Here is a 17292-nt window from a genome sequence, read left to right as displayed (position 1 = left end):
AACCTTCTCTGGTGCAACTTGAAACCATTTAGTTGCATATTAATAACTGTCACCTGAGAAAAGAGACCAACACCTCCTCACTGCAGCTTCCTTTCAGGTTGCAGTAGGGAGTGATGAAGTCTCCCCTCAGTCTCCTCTTTTCCAGGCTGAACAACTCCAGTTCTCTCAGCCACTCCTTATGTGTCTTGTTTTCTGGTCCCCACACCAGCTTCATTGCTCTTCTCTGCGCAGTACTGAGCAAATTCTTGTGGTAAGGGGTTTAAATATTCAGCATCTTTTCTCACTAGTGTTGCATACAAGGGAACAATCACTTGGCCCATCAATCTAAATGTCAGTTCCATTCACAACAACTCTTTGAGCTTGGCATTCCAGCCAGTTCTTCACTTTGTGAACTGTACAGATGTCTAAAGCATGAGCAGCCAGTTTCTCAAGCTGAATATAGTAGGAAACAGTGACAAATATTTTACAGAAATCCAAATAAATGACATCCACAGCTTTTCCCTCATCTATTAAGCAGGGCATCTTGTCATAGAAGGAGGTCATGTCAGTAATGCAGGACTTGCACTTCATAAACCGCTTCTAACAACTCATCTTTCCTTTATGCCCTGTCAGGCCTTTAATCCCTGGACCTTTCTTGTTGCCCTTGTAAATTGGAGCCACCAGCATCTATAGACATCTTCACTTAGCTGGGGCTGCTGATGACTTATTTAGTTCAGTTAAAAAAGGTGTTTTTTGAAAACTATTCTATATAGGCACATTTCATGTTATCAAGAAAGCTTACATTTCTTCTTCTTTGTCTTTACTGTCTCACTGAATTGCACAGCTCTCCAGCACAGTACTGGTCCTGTGGATGGCACTGAGTATGTCAGTGTAGTTTAAGAAAATATCATGGAATGAGCTCGTTTCCCTTGATGTCTGTACTTTCAACTGAATCCTTGTAAAACCTTTCCCGAGCATCAACCAGAGGACATTTAGAGTCCATTCAGCTAAACACGTTCATCTCTTCCTCAAGATACAACAGCAGCAAATGTCTCATCAGCTCTCCACACATCCCCAAGAATTGAACATTAGAATCATCATCCTATAAAGCAGAGTTGTAGTATCATGGTCACTCATTCAGGAACTGGAAGTGGAAAAAAAATTACAGCTTCTAGACTACACAGTTGGGTGGTAGTTTGCACTGACACTCTGCTTAGCCTTTAAGCTTAAACAGTGCTTTTCACTCTTGTTTAATGATACATATTTTCTGTACTCTCTCCCTTACGTGCTCCATGTGTAATGGCTGTAATCATAACCAATAATCATAGAAAATTAGCTCACTGTTGCTTGTCAGAAGCCCAGACCACCTTTCTTCAGATAGATGTATCTTCTCATCTCAAGCTTTATGTCACACACCTCTCTGTGAATAGGATACACTTTCATTCAGTCTCACCATTCCCTTTGATATTAAAGGGAGACAAGGGCTTGCTGGAGAATGATCAGTGAAGAAGAGGAAGGGGCAGGAAGGTAGAGTTAGCGCATCTGCTGTGATCCCATGACAGAAGGCTTCTTTGTTTGATTCAAGACTGGAAGTCTTCAGTTAATTTTAAAGTCATGATAGTTGGTTGAGCTGAGTAACTTTCTCTAGGTATCTTCTTGAGCAAGGGTGTTGGACTAGATGATTTAGACATCCCTTCCAACGTCAACCTTCCTGTGATTCTGTGAAGATGATAATATGATAATCTGAACCCAGCTCAAATGCAAGCAATATTTTGTTTCATTATCTATTAAATATCTCGCTTTCTGTGCAGTCTGACAGCTTCTGCCAAACCCTAATCACTCAACAGATAGATTGCTGCCTTTCTGCTTCAATCCTCTAACTGCCAGCTATCCTATCTACCCCCAAAAATAATAAATAAATTGTGCCATGGGAGTTTCAGGCTGGACATTAGGAAGTATTACTCCTCAGAAAGGGTAGTCAGGCATTGGAATGCTCTGCCCAGGGAGGTGGTGGAGTCACCGACCGTGGGAGTGTTCAAGAAACGTTTGGATGTTGTGTTGAGGAATATGATTTAGCTGGGAAGTATCGGTAATGGTTGGACTAGATGATCTTCTAGGTCTTTTCCAACCTTGATAATTCTGTGATTTTGTGATTCTGTGAGTTAATAATCAAGCATGGAAATTACCACCTTCATCCATCACCTTGGTGACTTTATGAAACTGAATCACCTCCCTGGTCCTCCTTCTTCATTCACATCAAGATTAAGCTCATTTTTTTCTCCTTCAAGACCGCCAGACACACCTCACTTGTTTCAATTCAGATTTGCATTCTGTTAGCTCTTTTTGTCACCCTGTTTATTTCTTCTGTGTATTATCCTAGTTCTCTTTCATGCTAACATCTTTCCTCAGACAATTCATTGCATACCAAATGTAAAGTCAGTTTGATTCAGTTATTTTGGTAAACATGCTCTTTAATTAAGAATTCATGTGGGTTTGCAACATTTTTCCTTGGCTTACTCTCTGTTCATAGAATGCTCTCCAAAGGGTTTTGGTTAGTAAAAAAAAGACAGTCAGAGCCAGTAGTCCCAGATGGAGAGATGAGCATGATCACCACCACTGAATGCTGAATGCAGGAGACAAGTTTCCTTACCTCTCTCCCCTTCCACCCAAGTACTGCTGACTGATGGGAGATTATATCAGGCTGGCCTTTTATGTTTGTGAAGTTTATTTAAATAAAAACTATACTTTAGAAACTTGTTTACTGCATCTCTCATACTCTATGATAGTAGCAAAAAAACAATAGGTTAGATAGATTGTATCTTCCATGAAAACAGACCTCTTCCCATAGAGAAATTAATGAAGACATTTTCTGAGGGTGAAAACAGTGAAACACCTTTGAAACTGATGGAACTGCAACCAGTTATGACAGATGAGACCAGAGCCATTAATTTCAGTTTCCAGACTAGCAATAAAAAGGCATTTGGAAAGGAACATCTAAGCCAGCCTGTATTTAAACCCTTTACAATTTGTTTTGGTTTTTTTTCTACAAACCTACTGGTAAAATCCAAGACACCAGCTAACTCCTGAATGGTTAAATAATTCTTTGTGACATCACTGGGCGAAGTTTAAGCATAATCTCCTCTGAATCATCACTGTTCTGTGAAGTGCAGGTGTTCCCGGCAGCTTCTCATTTCAATTCACACCAAATACGTATTTAACGTAGCAGTCTACCTATGAACACATTTTGTGCTTACTCAAGCACTTAAAGTGGTAACTGGCACTCTGGCTTAGTGTGAGCTAAACTGACAAAGTAGATCTAAATAGAAAATAAACTTTTTTGCCACCTAGAATAAATGGTTTTCTGCAGTTTATGAACTGAAACCTGAAGGGTCTCTCAGACCACCATTTTCTAAATAGAAAAAATACAAATGTAAGCAACATCTATAAAAGTGATTTTTTTTTTCCTTGGGGTGAAATGAGAGAGTCTTAGATTTAATTCTGAAATGTAAAATGTGTCGAAAACAGATGATTGGAGAGAAGGACCACACAGAGCTGCATATATAATATAAAGATAACCTTTATTGACAGAAAACTGTACAAATAATATTTTAGCCTGATAAACTGAGCAAAAAAATCTGTTATGATAGTAATACAAGAGAGTAGTTCTGGGTTACTCAAATTATGTGCTGTGACTAGAGATGAAATGTATCTGTTAAGATGCACCATAAGTGAGTGTTCAGTGCATTATCAATAGGAATGTTCTGGTTTTAAGTTATGAGTAGTTCTTCATGAATAATAAACAACATGCAAGTCTTTCCAACACTTTGCTGCAAATAATCCTGTTCTTGTTCCAATTATTTTACCATGTTAAAAAAAAATTAAAAAAATAAAAAAGAATTGAGATATTCTCTTGTTAGATTATCCAATACACCTCCTTTTCTACAGTACAGTATCTATCAATACAGATACAATACAGTATCTTCTAATGAAGTAAACAAAGCCTCAGAGCAAATGGTAGAACAGTCCCTTTGACCCTCAGTAGTATTGCAGTGGTTATGTAAAGAATTGGTTTTTGCTTTCCTTTAAGTGACACAGCAAAAGGACTACAAGCTTAAATCATATGCTGCAGCAAGAAAAATTCAAGTCAGATGTTGGGAAAGGTAAAAATCACCATGAGAGTGGTAGAACACTAGCACAGACTGTCCAGAGAGACTACAGAATGTTCATCTCTACTGTGAGGAGCAATAAACATCTGTATTGCTGTTTGTTTCCATCTGGCTTATAGCTCTAAGTGAGATGCATCTTTGTTTAACACAGTCTTCACCATATGTGTAACAATCTGTGCCTTCACCCACCTGTGCACATACAGTTGCTGGATGCTAAATTTTATCACAATTTGTCTCCAAAAAGCAATGCTGATCAACAGGGTTAGGAGGGAAGGAATATTCTCTGCAAAAACAAGACCTACCAGCCCACAAAACATGTGTATATATATATATGCCTATGAGAAGATATAGTGTAAAGGCATCTTTAGCGCAAGGCCTCTTAGTCTTGCAGACAGAAATATACTAAATGTTCTACAGTTCCCATGGGATTCACTCATGGGATTAAACAGCCTTATCTGCCAGGCTGACTTCATGTCCAGTTTTCTCTGCCTTCTACCTTGTGAAGACTCAGAATGGATTTATTCAAATCAAAGTACTACTCCTATGTGTGTTTTCCCTGGATAGATCAGTTCACCCACCTGGTTCACTGTGTAAAGCTTCACATGGCGGCAGCAAGGTGTGAATAAATGGGATGGCAGCAAATACTCTGTCAGCACTGGACATTTAAACACACTTTAAAAACTAAAGAATTTTTCTTTGCCCCTTTTTAGACTTCTCCAGTCTTACAAAAATTCTGTCTGATGGCAGCTGGTATGTTTTATCAGACCTCAGACTGAAAACTACAATTGTTTTCCCTTTCCTATTTAGCATCTCAAATGTCAGCCCCAAAGTTATGGAGCTATTTGTGTCTCATGCAGTACTTCAGAGGATAAAAAGAAAACATGAATCTAAACATTTTTATCTGTCTTAAGTATGTAATTCAGCTGGCCAATTTGTACATTCATCCTCCTCCTTAATTCACATAAACCACAGAGATAACTTGTCATGTTGTAAGATTAACAGAATAACTCTTAAAAAAAAGGCTACACAAAGCAACCAACTACTGCAACAAACCTCTCTCCACTCCCAGCCCCAAACTATTATAATAGTGGGCTTACTGAATAGACATGAGTGTAGTGCAATGCAGATTGTTAGGGAATACAAAATACAAAATAAAATAGCTGAGATCTAAAAGCCTTCTGAAATCCAGCAGAGCAGTATGGTATTTCAGGAGCTGGGACTCATAGAAAAAAATGAATAAATAAAAAGATGATAGAAAATCACACAACAAATGTGCCTGAAGAGTGCCTCATTATGTTCTGACCATGCATGTTGCAGGCTTGGAATCTGTAGCTGATGCAGGCTATATGATGCTTGTAGTCCTTTTGCTGTGCCACTTAAAGGAAAGCAAAAACCAATTCATATTTGAATGCCTTCCCACACCATTCCCTTCACCCCTTCCTGATTTTAATTTCTCTGATCTCTAGTTCATGACAGAACTTGGCTTTTCTGAGAGTAGGTGGAGCCAAATGAATTTTGGGGAGTGGTCATGGGTTCTTTGTAAAGTCAAACAACTTACCTGACTGACAGTGTGGCTTGTTTACCTGAATTGTGCATACAAGGAACAACACGTAAGATGACCCAGCAGTTTGCACCACTCAAGAACATACATGCAGCTACAAGGTAAAAGAAGAACTTTTCCCACACAAATCTGGATTATCTGAATAAGGTAATTTCTTCATGCAGTACTTAATTTTTGCTACTTTAAACTGACTGCTAGAGCATTCGGTGACTCTTTTCAGTCCTGATGTGATGTGACAGTAAATTGTGTTATAGATCATATTCATTAGACACGCTCTTACCAAGATGATGTTAATGAAGTTAGAAAAGACAGTTTTATGGAGAGGTTCTATTGATTTTCTATCTGAAGAGCAGTAACTAGCACAGCTCTATTGTATCTGGAATTGCGGTGTGTGTGTGTGCATCATCTGGTCAGACTGAGTCTTAGATGAAGAACAGAAGGCATCTGAGTTTGGCAAACACAGTAAGTACCTGTTCCATCATTGTGTACAAAGGCACATATGTAAAGTTTCAGCATAAATTACCATTCATCTCTCTGGTTCTTTCCATCTTTCTTTTAATATAATATTTTAAAAAATCATTGCTTTAGTCTGTTGTAAACTTACTGAAGATCTTATGGAGTTTAACCCAGAAAGAAGCTCGGCACCCCACAACCTTTCCCTCACTCCCCTGCCCAATGGGATGAGGAAGAAAGTCATAAATAAAGAAGTAGAACTCATAGGTTGAGATGGAAACTATTCACTAAAACAGAAAAGAGAGAAATAACAGTAATGATAATTGTGTATGTATATATTTACAAAACGAGTGATGCACAATGCAATTGCTCACCTCCTGCAAGCTGATGCCCAGCCAGTTCACATGATGCCTTACGGTACGGAATATCCCTTCTGACAGTTTAGGTCTGTTGTCACAGTTCTGTCTCTTCCCAGCTCCATGTTCACCCCAGATCCTTTGCTGTCAGGGCAATATGAGAAGCTCAGAACTGAAATATCTTTGGCTCTGCACAGCACTAAAACATTGGTGTGTTATAGTGCTCTTCTATAAAGTGCTATTTTCCTGGGGAGTCCATCCAACCTCTAAAAAAGACTGAAACTGTGCAATTATTCTGGGGGTTTATGTATTGCTTGAAAACAAGACCAGCACTCATGGCAGCAATAGTCTTTCTGTGGTTCCAGTATCAGTTTCTTCTGCGATACGTATGTTCTGTGACACTGAGCTGCTTTGCTATTCTGAAATACGTAAATTAGACCAGAAAACTCAGCTAAATTATGCAAGAATCAGTCTTCACAAGATTATACGGCAAACTAAAATGCTTTCTTTTACTTAGCTCAGGCACTTCAGCAGTTCCCTACATATGTACCTGCACTACTTCCAAATCTGTAGGGCACTGGGGAGACAAAAATCTTAATTAATCAAGTGACTAAAATAGTAATTTCACTTTGGAGTTACATGTGAGATCTTGATCATTAATACAGACTGGATACTGAATTCTGGGCAGTGACATAGAAGATATGTTTTTAATAAGAAAAAAAAAGTGTTCATTTAAGTCTTATGAGCAGCAGAGCCTGATTTATACTCCTCCTAGGGCAGAGTTTGCCTAATGAAGGTGAAGAGCCTTGGGTGGTGTCAGGAAGTAGTAGGTTTTATTATGCTTGTTTTAGTTCAGGGTGCTGCCAGGTAAAAAGCAGGATTTCTCCTATCTGTCTTGAGGCACAAGTGATAATCCCTTTCCTTGGCGTGTCCATGCAGAGTGCAGCACTATCACGATCACTCTGTGTTAAGAGGCTTATTTTGCCTGAGTGTTGCTGCAGCTTTTCTGTGTGTGTTCCCCAGTACCTCAGAACAAACCATGACCACGACACTTCAGCACAGCAGTATGAGGATGTGGCTACAGCTTGATAAAGTTCCTGTATTTCCTTGGAGCATATGAGCACTAATACAAGTGTTAACATTTTTCAGGTTGCAAAATCCATGACCATAGAAAGTATCAGCCGTATTTGACAACTGAGAGAGTAGTTATAGCAAGATCAATTGTCTTGCTCAACGTCACCCAGAAACTGTGGGAATTAAAACCAGATTCCTTCACATGGGCCCAAACACGAGACATTCTTTCCTCTCTCGTGTCTGAGTCTCAAGATTTTTCAGGATGTTTCTGAGGCCTTCCACAGCTGATGAATCTGTCTGGCTATGTCTGTCATGCAAATGCAGCCAGTGCCATGTGTTAGCCAGAAGTCTGAGCCAGGCACAAGGCAGCAGGATGTTTTTGCTCCTGATCCTGATCTGATAGCCTCTTTACCCCGACATTTTTGCTTTTATTCAGGATCTCCTGGAATAGTGGGTTTTGCTTTGTGCTGGATGGCTGCTAGTGATATGGATTCCCTAAACATTTGCTGCACACAATGAAAATAAACGTAAGTACTTATGAATGTTTTATGCTCACATTCTCCCTGTTTCTTGTGCAATGCCTCTTTGGATTCTTTAGTCTCTCGCATTTAGTATAGGATACTCACTCGCGGTTGTTTTTAGTATCCATAAAGAAGCAAGAAAAAGTCAGAATATTTCCTTCTCGCAGGCAGATCCTACCTCTTCTGTGCACTCCGTAGTTGCTCCAAGTATGTCACAAAATTGTAACAGTGCTTTTTTCAGTTCTGTGTTTAATAAGATGTACCTGCCTATTCGGATGTTTTTGCAAGTAGACAAATGCCGCATATTTTTACTCAAAGTCTTAGCAGTTCTGAAACCATTAGTATTCATAAATGCTCAGCACTACAAAGACCACTCCAAAATTCTTATACAGTATTCCCTGCAATTTTACTCTATATTTTTACTGCTATAAAAACATCTGGTTTGGGTCCAAATATTGGTTCAGGCCCAAATAACGTGTTTTTGTAAAAGAACAGCATAAGCATAAAGTTTCTGACAACTCACAGCTTAGAGATTTTCTCAGGCAAAGAACTTTTCAAAGCATTCCTCCAAAGTTTTCTGCCACACAGACTTATCTGTGTTATCCAGTCAAAATTTTAGTACCCATTGCATGCTGTGAAAAGGTGCTGTAAAACCTGAAGATGTAGAGTTAGTGTTCAGTCTTCCACTACCACATCTAGACCTGGTTCTTTAAGGCACAGCTTTGAGACCAGAATAACACGCAGTTTCATGTTAATACAGTTTTTTTTTTGAGGTTGTATATGTCTTGTTAATGTAGACAGAAGATGTATTGCCACTGGAATTACCAAGAAATTATACAATGGCTCTGAATTTGGAACACAGAGAGTAATATGAAAAGTCATAAGCATTGCTCTAATGTTCCAAGACTGTTTCAATTCACTTATTTAACACCTGACCTTCTATTAATTTGCAGTTCTTCTAAAGGTCCTTGCCACAACCACTACTAAAAAATAAATACACAAGTCAAACCACAACTGAGAGAAGATTTGAGAAGCAGAAAAGATGCAGAGCAAAGACAGCAGTCCACCAGACGGTGGCTATGGATGGGTTGTGGTAGTGTCAGCCTTCATAGTGATGGGCCTCACTGCTGCTGTCCTCAAGACTTTCGGACTCTTCTTTGTTGAAATCCAGGAGCACTTTGATGAACTTGCAAGCACCATTTCTTGGATCACTTCAGTAACTATTGCCACCTTTCATTTAGGAGGTACGTGGAAGTGGCCCTTTCAGTTTTAAGTCCTAACTATAAAATTAAAACATGCAAGAACAACACTTCTTTCTTCTCTCTGTTAAAAAAATTGGCATTTGCTTCCTCTTATAAAAATGTGCCTCAGACATTAAATGGCATAGTGGGTCCTCTGTGTATACACTGAAATTTGGTTACCTTAAAGCACTCAATGTACCTAGTCTTATGATTCAGTTTTCCTACAGACTTTGTATCAAACTCAGGGATGATAATCCTAAGAACTTCAGAGAATGCTGGACCACGTTCTAATCCAGTCTGTGCCAGTTCACTGATTTGACAGTGACTATCATTTTTCCAAGTACTTCAAGACCTAAACGTTGTGACCCTGCCTACTAAATAAGCCATCTGCTACCAAAATGGTGACATCAGTTCCCTTGTTTCTTCTCCTTTTTCACTCCACAAAGCTTCCCTCTACTTCTGCCTTATGCCAGTTCAGGCTTTCCTTCCTTTCCTCAAAGCGATCCCATGTCCTTTATCTAACAGAAAACTCATGAGATTAAAAGGAAAAAAAAAAAATAAATCAGTTCGCCCATAGAGAGGAAAAGGAAGACAAGACCATACAGACAGTAAACAGACAGCAAGGGAAGAGAGAGAGAACTATATATCAGCCAAATGCTGTGAGCAATTGAATCAGGTCAAATACTCCATCTTACCAAAGCAAGAAGGGAAGAAAATAAAACACACTGCATTTGGCTCTTCATTTAGTAATCAGAGCCTTTTGTGCCACTGCGATCATGCTTTACCATAGCAGTGACAATTTCAAACATGTATGGGCAAGAACGGCACAGAATTTGTAAAGTCCTGTCTACATACTCTCATGTAGAAATGTAATTGCACTAAGTATCCTCATATCATAAATTTTATTACAGTTTTGTTTGTGAAGACATTTCATTGATACTGTGTAATTATACACATCCTACTCAGTCCAAGCCTAGTGCTTACAAGGATCTTGAGCAACAGATCTTTCTTGGAAAAAATAAAATAAGGACATAATAGTCAATCAAATTTAGAGTCCAAAGATAAAGCAAATCGTGGGCTGCCAAGTTTTTACTAGTTCCACAAGGTGTTACACTTGAAGTTTGGTTTGCAGTGTTCTTTCATTCTGACAGAAATAATCAATTGAAAAATCCTTTAAAAGCCTGTTTGTTTGTTTGTTTGTTTGTTTGTTTCATGCATGGCTATTAAAATCTAATTATTTGGTTTACAAATCAGACTTACCACTGGCCTAAATGTGATACTACTATGTCATTCGGACACATGAACTTAATGCAGCAAGAAAAAATGTCAGTGTAGGAGGATAAAAGAACTCAAGGTCTTACAGTTTTTAAAAATTACTATTTTTATTTTTTGCTTTTCATATACCACCAAATTACAGTGGCCTAAACAGGTTTTAGTCTGTCCTACTTCAATGAAAATTGTTTCAGTTTTCAGCAGAACCTGCTTCTCTTTCTTTGAAATCATTTGAAAATTATCCTCTTTCAGTGAACTGAGCTTGATAATCAAACATTCTAAAACCCTTCCATGCAGCAATCTGTGAATTATTGCATCACTCAGTAATTTTCCTTCTGCCTTTGCTTCATTTATAGGGAACAGAAGACTTACTGACGAAGATCACCTGAGCCTCCAGTTCCTTAAGCATCTTTCCTGGCCTGGCTTAGCACTTCCTAACATGTTCCACTGTGAAACCTTCAATGTGTCATTTGGCTCAGTATGAAGGATGATTAGTAAATTATTAATTTTTCCCATTTGGATATTCTCATCAGCATGTCTGCATCTTGCATAGAAGGAGAGCACATTTCTGTCTGAGGATCTGCATCTACAACAGGCTGTTTGATTTACCAAGAGCAAGGATTTTCCCCATTACATAGGCCTCCTTTTGGTATTAGTGTGCCTCTTCCATCACCTCTCTCTCTGGCTCTGTGATTGCAAGTTTCCTGAGTATTGCCCTTTATCCTTTCAGACTCTGTTCCCTTGTTATCTTCTCCATTCCCAGCTCTGTGGCCAGCTCCTTTCTTCCTCCTGCTACCCCATGTTGCATTTCTGCCTATTTCCTCTCATTCTCATAAAAAAAAAATATTGCCTTTTGTATCAGCCCTTCTGCAGCTGCAGATTTTACCTCCATCACTAGCACTTCCACAGCTGCCTCTTGTTATCTTCAAGCTACTTTTCTCTCATTTTACTCATTGTACATATATGAGTCTCCAGCTTCATACACATCTTCTTGTTTCATCCCTCCCTCTACATCTGACAGACCATTACTGATTGCTCCTGTCATCTCTACATGCTCACCAAATCCTTGTACTTTTGATGCAAATACTGAAATAATGTTTATTTGTATTTCATCTACCAGACAGCCTGAATCCTGCAGCTTCTGTGGCTGTTAGTACCACCCTGCCAGGTTTATTTCACTTGCCTTAGCTATCAAAGTCACTTCTTATCTTACTTAACGCAGGTGAAAGTACAATAGCCTGCCCCTACAAGTTACTATAAAAGCTCCCTCTCGGTCTGCCACCTATTCTTTGTCTCCCTCCTTCTTTCAGTTTGTAAACAAAACTCTCATTAATTGGATTTCTTTATGTTTTGGGACTCCAGTTTCCACAATATCGGTGGTTTTTGAGAAGCAGAGTAGGTGCATCCTACAAGAAGGCGGAAGGAACGAGTGGTTATTTGTGTTACTTGGGTTCCATCTAGTGGTCGTCCTTGTTTCACAAAAAGGGTAAATTCGGCAGACGGGAAATACCTCCACAGAACAGGCGATAGTTCGAATGAATTTGGGAGTTTTAATATTAAATGTGCTGCCTTTTCTCTGTCAGCCCAGATCTCGACCTGCCTTCCTGTACAGCAGAATACAACAGAACTAGGCCATCTCTCCCTCACATGTGCACGACAGCCATTGGGTTTGGCATGCACAATAAAGCTATTACTTCTTCAAATGCTTTGTTTGATTGCTCAAGCATGTCACTCTGCTTAATGTTTCTAACGTGTTTCTCTTGCTCCTGTTCTGCTGTTGATCTAGCCCCTGTTGCCAGCTCGCTATGTGTAAAATACACCCATCGTGCAGTTGTGATCACTGGAGGACTCCTTGCATTTTCAGGAATGGCACTGGGATGTCTTGGGCTCAACATGATCTGGATGTATGCAACAACTGGCTTCCTACAGGGTATGATTTCATGGCTTAATGGGTTTCTTGCACGAGCGACTCAAAGACTTTATTCAAGGATGCTAATGGAAGGAGTTTTAAAATCTGATTTTTATTTTGCTTTTATAAACATTTAAAACCAGTGACCGTATTTAAAGGCTGTTTCCATCTTTTCCCACTCTAAATGTAAGAATCTGTGCTAGAAAATTGCATGACAAAGTAGAAAACTGATTAGATACTAGTGATTTTTACCTGCAAATTGTATGTAACCAGAAAAGGAAAAGTACTTTTTTATCAGAGGCTGATAGCTCTATGAAGGCCTGGGGAATCTAAAGCACACTGAAGTACGTGGACCTAGACATCCAAGACACTGTATTTTCTATTATGTGATCTTACGTTTTGAGCACCTTCTCTGGCTTTCAGTTGATTTCAGTCCTTCAATTCCAGGTGAAAAGAGGCCAGGAAGTTGGCAGGCAGCAAAGCTGGAAGGGAACAAAATAAACCATTCCCAGTTCTGTGCTGGATACTTGAAAATATCTGGAATTTGAGTTCTTTGCCAGTCCTGACCCTGCTAAGTGATTCTAAAGAGCCGTAAAAATAGTAAATTAAAGGAGGTTTGAAGCCAAGCAGTCAGGAGAGACAATGAGCAGTACCAGTAGCTGGGGAAGTTCTTTACTAAGAGAGTGGTGAGGCCCTGGAACAGGCTGTCCAGTGAGGTTGTGGATGCCCCGTCCTTGGAGGTGTTCAAGACCAGGTTGGACGGGGCCCTGGGCAACCTGATCTAGTAAAGGTGTATGTTTGGTGGCCCTGCCAGGCAGGGGGGTTGGAACTACATGATCCTTGAGGTCCCTTCCAACCTGGGTCATTCTGTGATTCTGGTACACCAACAGCTTCATTCACATTATCCCTTGCTTTCTGATACTGAACACAGCTCAGCTTAACCCAGAGATCTGATCTAGGACCACCTTCCTATTTGTCAAAGCAACTGTTGTTATTTTTTCCATGGTGAGAATATAATTGTGTATACATCATAATACATCATATTCAACCTACTCTTACAGAACAAGAGCCACAAATACACTGTAGCTCATGACACAGATGAGCTGATTCTTTCACTAGGAATAAAAACATTTTAATATTCCCAGTTACTATCTTTGCAATCATAGGAGCACTGACCTTTGTAATTTCCAGCTTAATAGAATGCTTTAAGAGTATCTAACTGATGGCACTTGTATTGGTGTTTTTCAGGACTTGGGATTTCCTTTTCATGGACACCAGCCATCAGCATTGTTAGCCATTATTTTTCCAAGAAAAGAGCTCTGGCCAATGCTATCGCCAGCGCTGGGGAATGTGCATTTGCTTTTACATTTGGGCCATTTTTCCAGTGGTTGATTGGTCAGTATGGATGGAAAGGTGCCCTCTTGATCATAGGTGGCACCCAACTCAACATCTGTGTCTGTGGAATACTGATGCGACCCTTGACAAGCAGATACCACCCTGAAGTGAGCCATCCTGAACCACCACCACCAGGCAATGGTGCATCTAAGAGAGACAAAGAAGGGAAGTCTACCATCACACACAGAACCTTCAACTGGATGCTTTTGAGGAGAGCAGAATTTGTGCTTTATGCCATGTTTGGCATACTAGCTGCAATGAGCTTTTTTGTTCCTCCATTATTTTTAGTTCCACTCAGCTACAGCCTGGGAATAGACGAATCTTGGACTGCATCTCTCCTGTCCATTCTGGCTATGGTGGATTTTGCAGGTAGACTGCTATGTGGCTGGTATGCCAATCTCCACCTTACGAAGACTATTCACTTACTGACAATGACAATTACCTTGATCAGTACCTCCTTGATGCTTCTGCCACTGGCTAACAATTACCTGTCCTTGGCAATATTCACTGGCTTCTATGGATTCTTCTTTGGCACAACAGTTGCTGTTCACATTACGGTGCTAGCAGAAGTTGTGGGCATGTCAGATTTTGACAGTGCTTTAGGGCTTTTCATGCTGATTCGAAGCACTGGAGGATTTCTGGGGCCTCCGCTTGCAGGTAAGTTTATACCCTGATAAACACAGGTGTGTTATGTGGATTAAAGCTTTGTAAAAACCAAGGTCTTTTCTTTCAGTAACATTGATGGCTTTTTGATAAATGATTAATGGGGAAGCCGGTAACACGGTGGGTCACATACCAAAGTCTGCGGCCACCAGAGGGCCTCTCCTTTCCTCCTTAAAACCCTGCAGTTGTGGTCCAGCTTTCAGCAACTGTTGGACATGTGGATCCTAAGATACAAAGCTGCGCAATTTATTGACTCTTCTGCCATTGCTTTTATTGCCTGGTATATTTTGAGTTGGAAAGCATTTCAAACTGTTCAGCACTTTGTTTTATTAACAATTAGTGTCTGGATGAATAGTGAATAGCGTGTGAAATTTCCAAGTGCAATAACAGGACAATGTTTAATGCTTTTGTAGTGTAGGAAGCTGCAAAAAAGAGTACATAGTCAGGGTGGTGCTCCCGTTATGAGAAGACATGTTCGCACTGATGAACTAATTCACGCTGGCCTGTGTTCTATCAGTCACATTACTGCCTTTTATTATTATTATTTTCTTCCTATCCAGGTCTCATTGTGGACATGGCTGGAGACTACAGAGCAGGCTTCTACATGGCAGGAGCCACTCTCATCCTAGCTGCTGTATTCTTAATTGTTTTAGATCAATTTCAACAAAGAAGTGAAAGAGGAAGCCACACTAATACTAAATCAGAGAAGTCACCATTACCTTACACCTCCTTCCATTTCCTGAAACTTCAGAAAAGGAGGTACCAAGACCATGATGTAGTGGTGTGACGACATTGGACATCATGCAACTTAGAGTTATGGAAGTGCTTTGTTTTCATGAAAGCCAGTATCAGTAGGATTTTAAATGATGGGTGTTTTGAATTAGATTGTTTAAAACAGAAGAAGAAAGTCATTAGTTTACAAGCAGGCAATCCCTATAACCACTGTCACAATGTTATTTTGATGCTGCAGTTGCATTTTGCCTTTACAGGTCTTCAACAGAGCCCCACAAGGCTGTGATAGGGAAGCTATGATCTAAACAAAATTACCATGAAGTGTGTATGCAGCAGACAGAAACATTCTCCTCAAACTACAGACCAGAGCCATCACTTTAAAATAGAAAAAGGCAGCAGCTTGCAGATGTTTAGCCTGGAAAGCAGTATTCAGAATGACCATTGAACAGGCTGGATATGAAATGAATTTACACTTACTCTACAGAGCAGGCCTGGAATCCAAATAAACTTCATAAATGGAGAAAATTACATCAATAGTATAATTCAGCAAAGAGAAATGTAGTCCTGAGTATCAGAAGCCGTGATAAAAGCGCACTTACATAAGATGGAGAAGGACTGACAATTAACAGTAGAAGACCTAAAGTTATGTTGGACTTCAAACCAAGTAAGACTCTCAAATGTAACAGTGTATTAAAACTAGTAAATATCTCTTTGTGCAGTTGTATGATAGATGAGAAAACAATGCTTGCAAGGCTTTAAACAGAATGGGTACATAAAATTCAAAGATTGAAGTGTAGCAAGAATGATAAAGGTTAAAAATAAAATGCCAAAAGAAAAAGTTTGTCCCATCTAGAAAAAAATGTTATACTGAAAACAAAAATAGTCAAGCTACTCTACATTTATAGCTGCTTCATTTATGAACTTCAGAATGTTTCTCTGTTCAAACATTCAATCTGTGTAGCCATGATTAACATCAGCTGCTCATCTAAAATAACTATTTCTTGTCCCATGAAAATTAACTCAAGATTTTAATTTAATTCACAGGAAATTAGCTCAGCTACTCATAAAACAATGACCTGCAAGGGCTTGGCTGCAGAGCACACAGTGGAAGGGATGTAGCCTACAATGTGAGGTCTGTAGCAAGGACTAGGAGCTTCCAGAAAAATAAAGTTTCATTTATGTCAGTTTTGTCAATTTAAAACTTAGATTTCTTTGGTCACTGCAGTGTTCTGATATTCAAAAAACCTCTTCATTTTTATTTCTATTTCTTTTCATTTGAAGCAGAGGGGAAGTGTTGGAGAGGAAAAATAATGGGGAGACATTTAATATAGGACGTTTCCTTTCTATTATAATTCAGTATTTTCTATTAAAGTTGTGTATTTCACTTACAGCCCCTGTCACTGATTTCTGTGTTTGGGTGCATCCTGAGATCTCCCAGTGGCAGTGCAGAAGGCCGGCAGCCTCCTGGGCTCTGGGTATGGCAACCATCAGAGGAAGGGAGGTGACTTTTTCCCCTTGCTCAGCAACGGTGAATTCATTTCTGGTGCACCCAGTGCTGTAAAGAAATGGACAAGCATGAATGAGTTCAGCTTGGGGCTTGGGGGGCTGTGGGCACTTCAGGAGTGGAGTGGTGTGGCTTTGGGGGCACCCAACAGCAACACCAGCATTGGCAGCAGTGGACAAAGGAGACACAGCTGGGCTCTGTGCTGGGTGCACAGTGAGAGTCTGAGAAGAACAGAAAGAGCTGAGTGTGAGATGCTCAAGCTGGAGGTGAGGAGAAGACTCTTCCCACCAGGATGGCTTGGCCATGGAGCCAGGGCCCAGGCAGGGTGGGCTGGTTCTGTCCTGAGGACCCTCCTGCTCCAGTATTGTGAGGTCCTGAGCATCCTGGCCTGAGGGTGGAGAGTTCTGCTCCAGGCAGGGTGGGACTGGAGACTCCCATGTGGGCTCAGCAGGAGAGGCAGGGCTCT

The 17292-nt window shown here is 40.0% G+C and overlaps 1 protein-coding gene across 3 annotated transcripts; it reads left to right on the top strand.

Annotated features, from left to right (window-relative positions):
• Positions 1-5711: 5711 nt before the first annotated feature.
• On the top strand, positions 5712-15377 carry LOC107306123 (monocarboxylate transporter 13-like). 3 transcript variants are annotated; one of them, XM_085528417.1, is made up of 6 exons: positions 5712-5853; positions 8026-8116; positions 9064-9354; positions 12410-12553; positions 13781-14584; positions 15151-15377. In XM_085528417.1, the coding sequence occupies exons 3-6, from the start codon at positions 9153-9155 to the stop codon at positions 15375-15377; spliced, it is 1377 nt and encodes a 458-aa protein (XP_085384543.1). In that variant the 5' UTR covers positions 5712-5853; positions 8026-8116; positions 9064-9152. The 3 variants fall into 3 exon arrangements, with proteins under 3 accessions (XP_085384543.1, XP_032297043.2, XP_032297042.2); XM_032441152.2 differs by lacking the exon at positions 5712-5853 and having other exon boundaries at positions 7707-8116; XM_032441151.2 differs by lacking the exons at positions 5712-5853; positions 8026-8116; positions 9064-9354 and having other exon boundaries at positions 9439-12553.
• The last annotated feature ends 1915 nt before the right edge of the window (positions 15378-17292 follow it).

The sequence above is a fragment of the Coturnix japonica genome, chromosome Z (assembly GCF_054131305.1).
Source record: "Coturnix japonica strain WE chromosome Z, WE-NBRP24, whole genome shotgun sequence".
In the NCBI taxonomy this organism is placed as follows: Eukaryota; Metazoa; Chordata; class Aves; order Galliformes; family Phasianidae; genus Coturnix; species Coturnix japonica.
This window is presented reverse-complemented; position numbering and strand designations above follow the sequence as displayed.

Bases quoted from the DNA above. Each gene is read 5' to 3' on its own strand.
- LOC107306123 (XM_032441151.2), top strand. From the start codon at position 12,184: ATGTGCTGCCTTTTCTCTGTCAGCCCAGATCTCGACCTGCCTTCCTGT. The intron at 12,554-13,780 runs GTATGATTTCAT...GGTGTTTTTCAG, and splicing joins AACAACTGGCTTCCTACAGG to GACTTGGGATTTCCTTTTCA. The intron at 14,585-15,150 runs GTAAGTTTATAC...CTTCCTATCCAG, and splicing joins TCTGGGGCCTCCGCTTGCAG to GTCTCATTGTGGACATGGCT.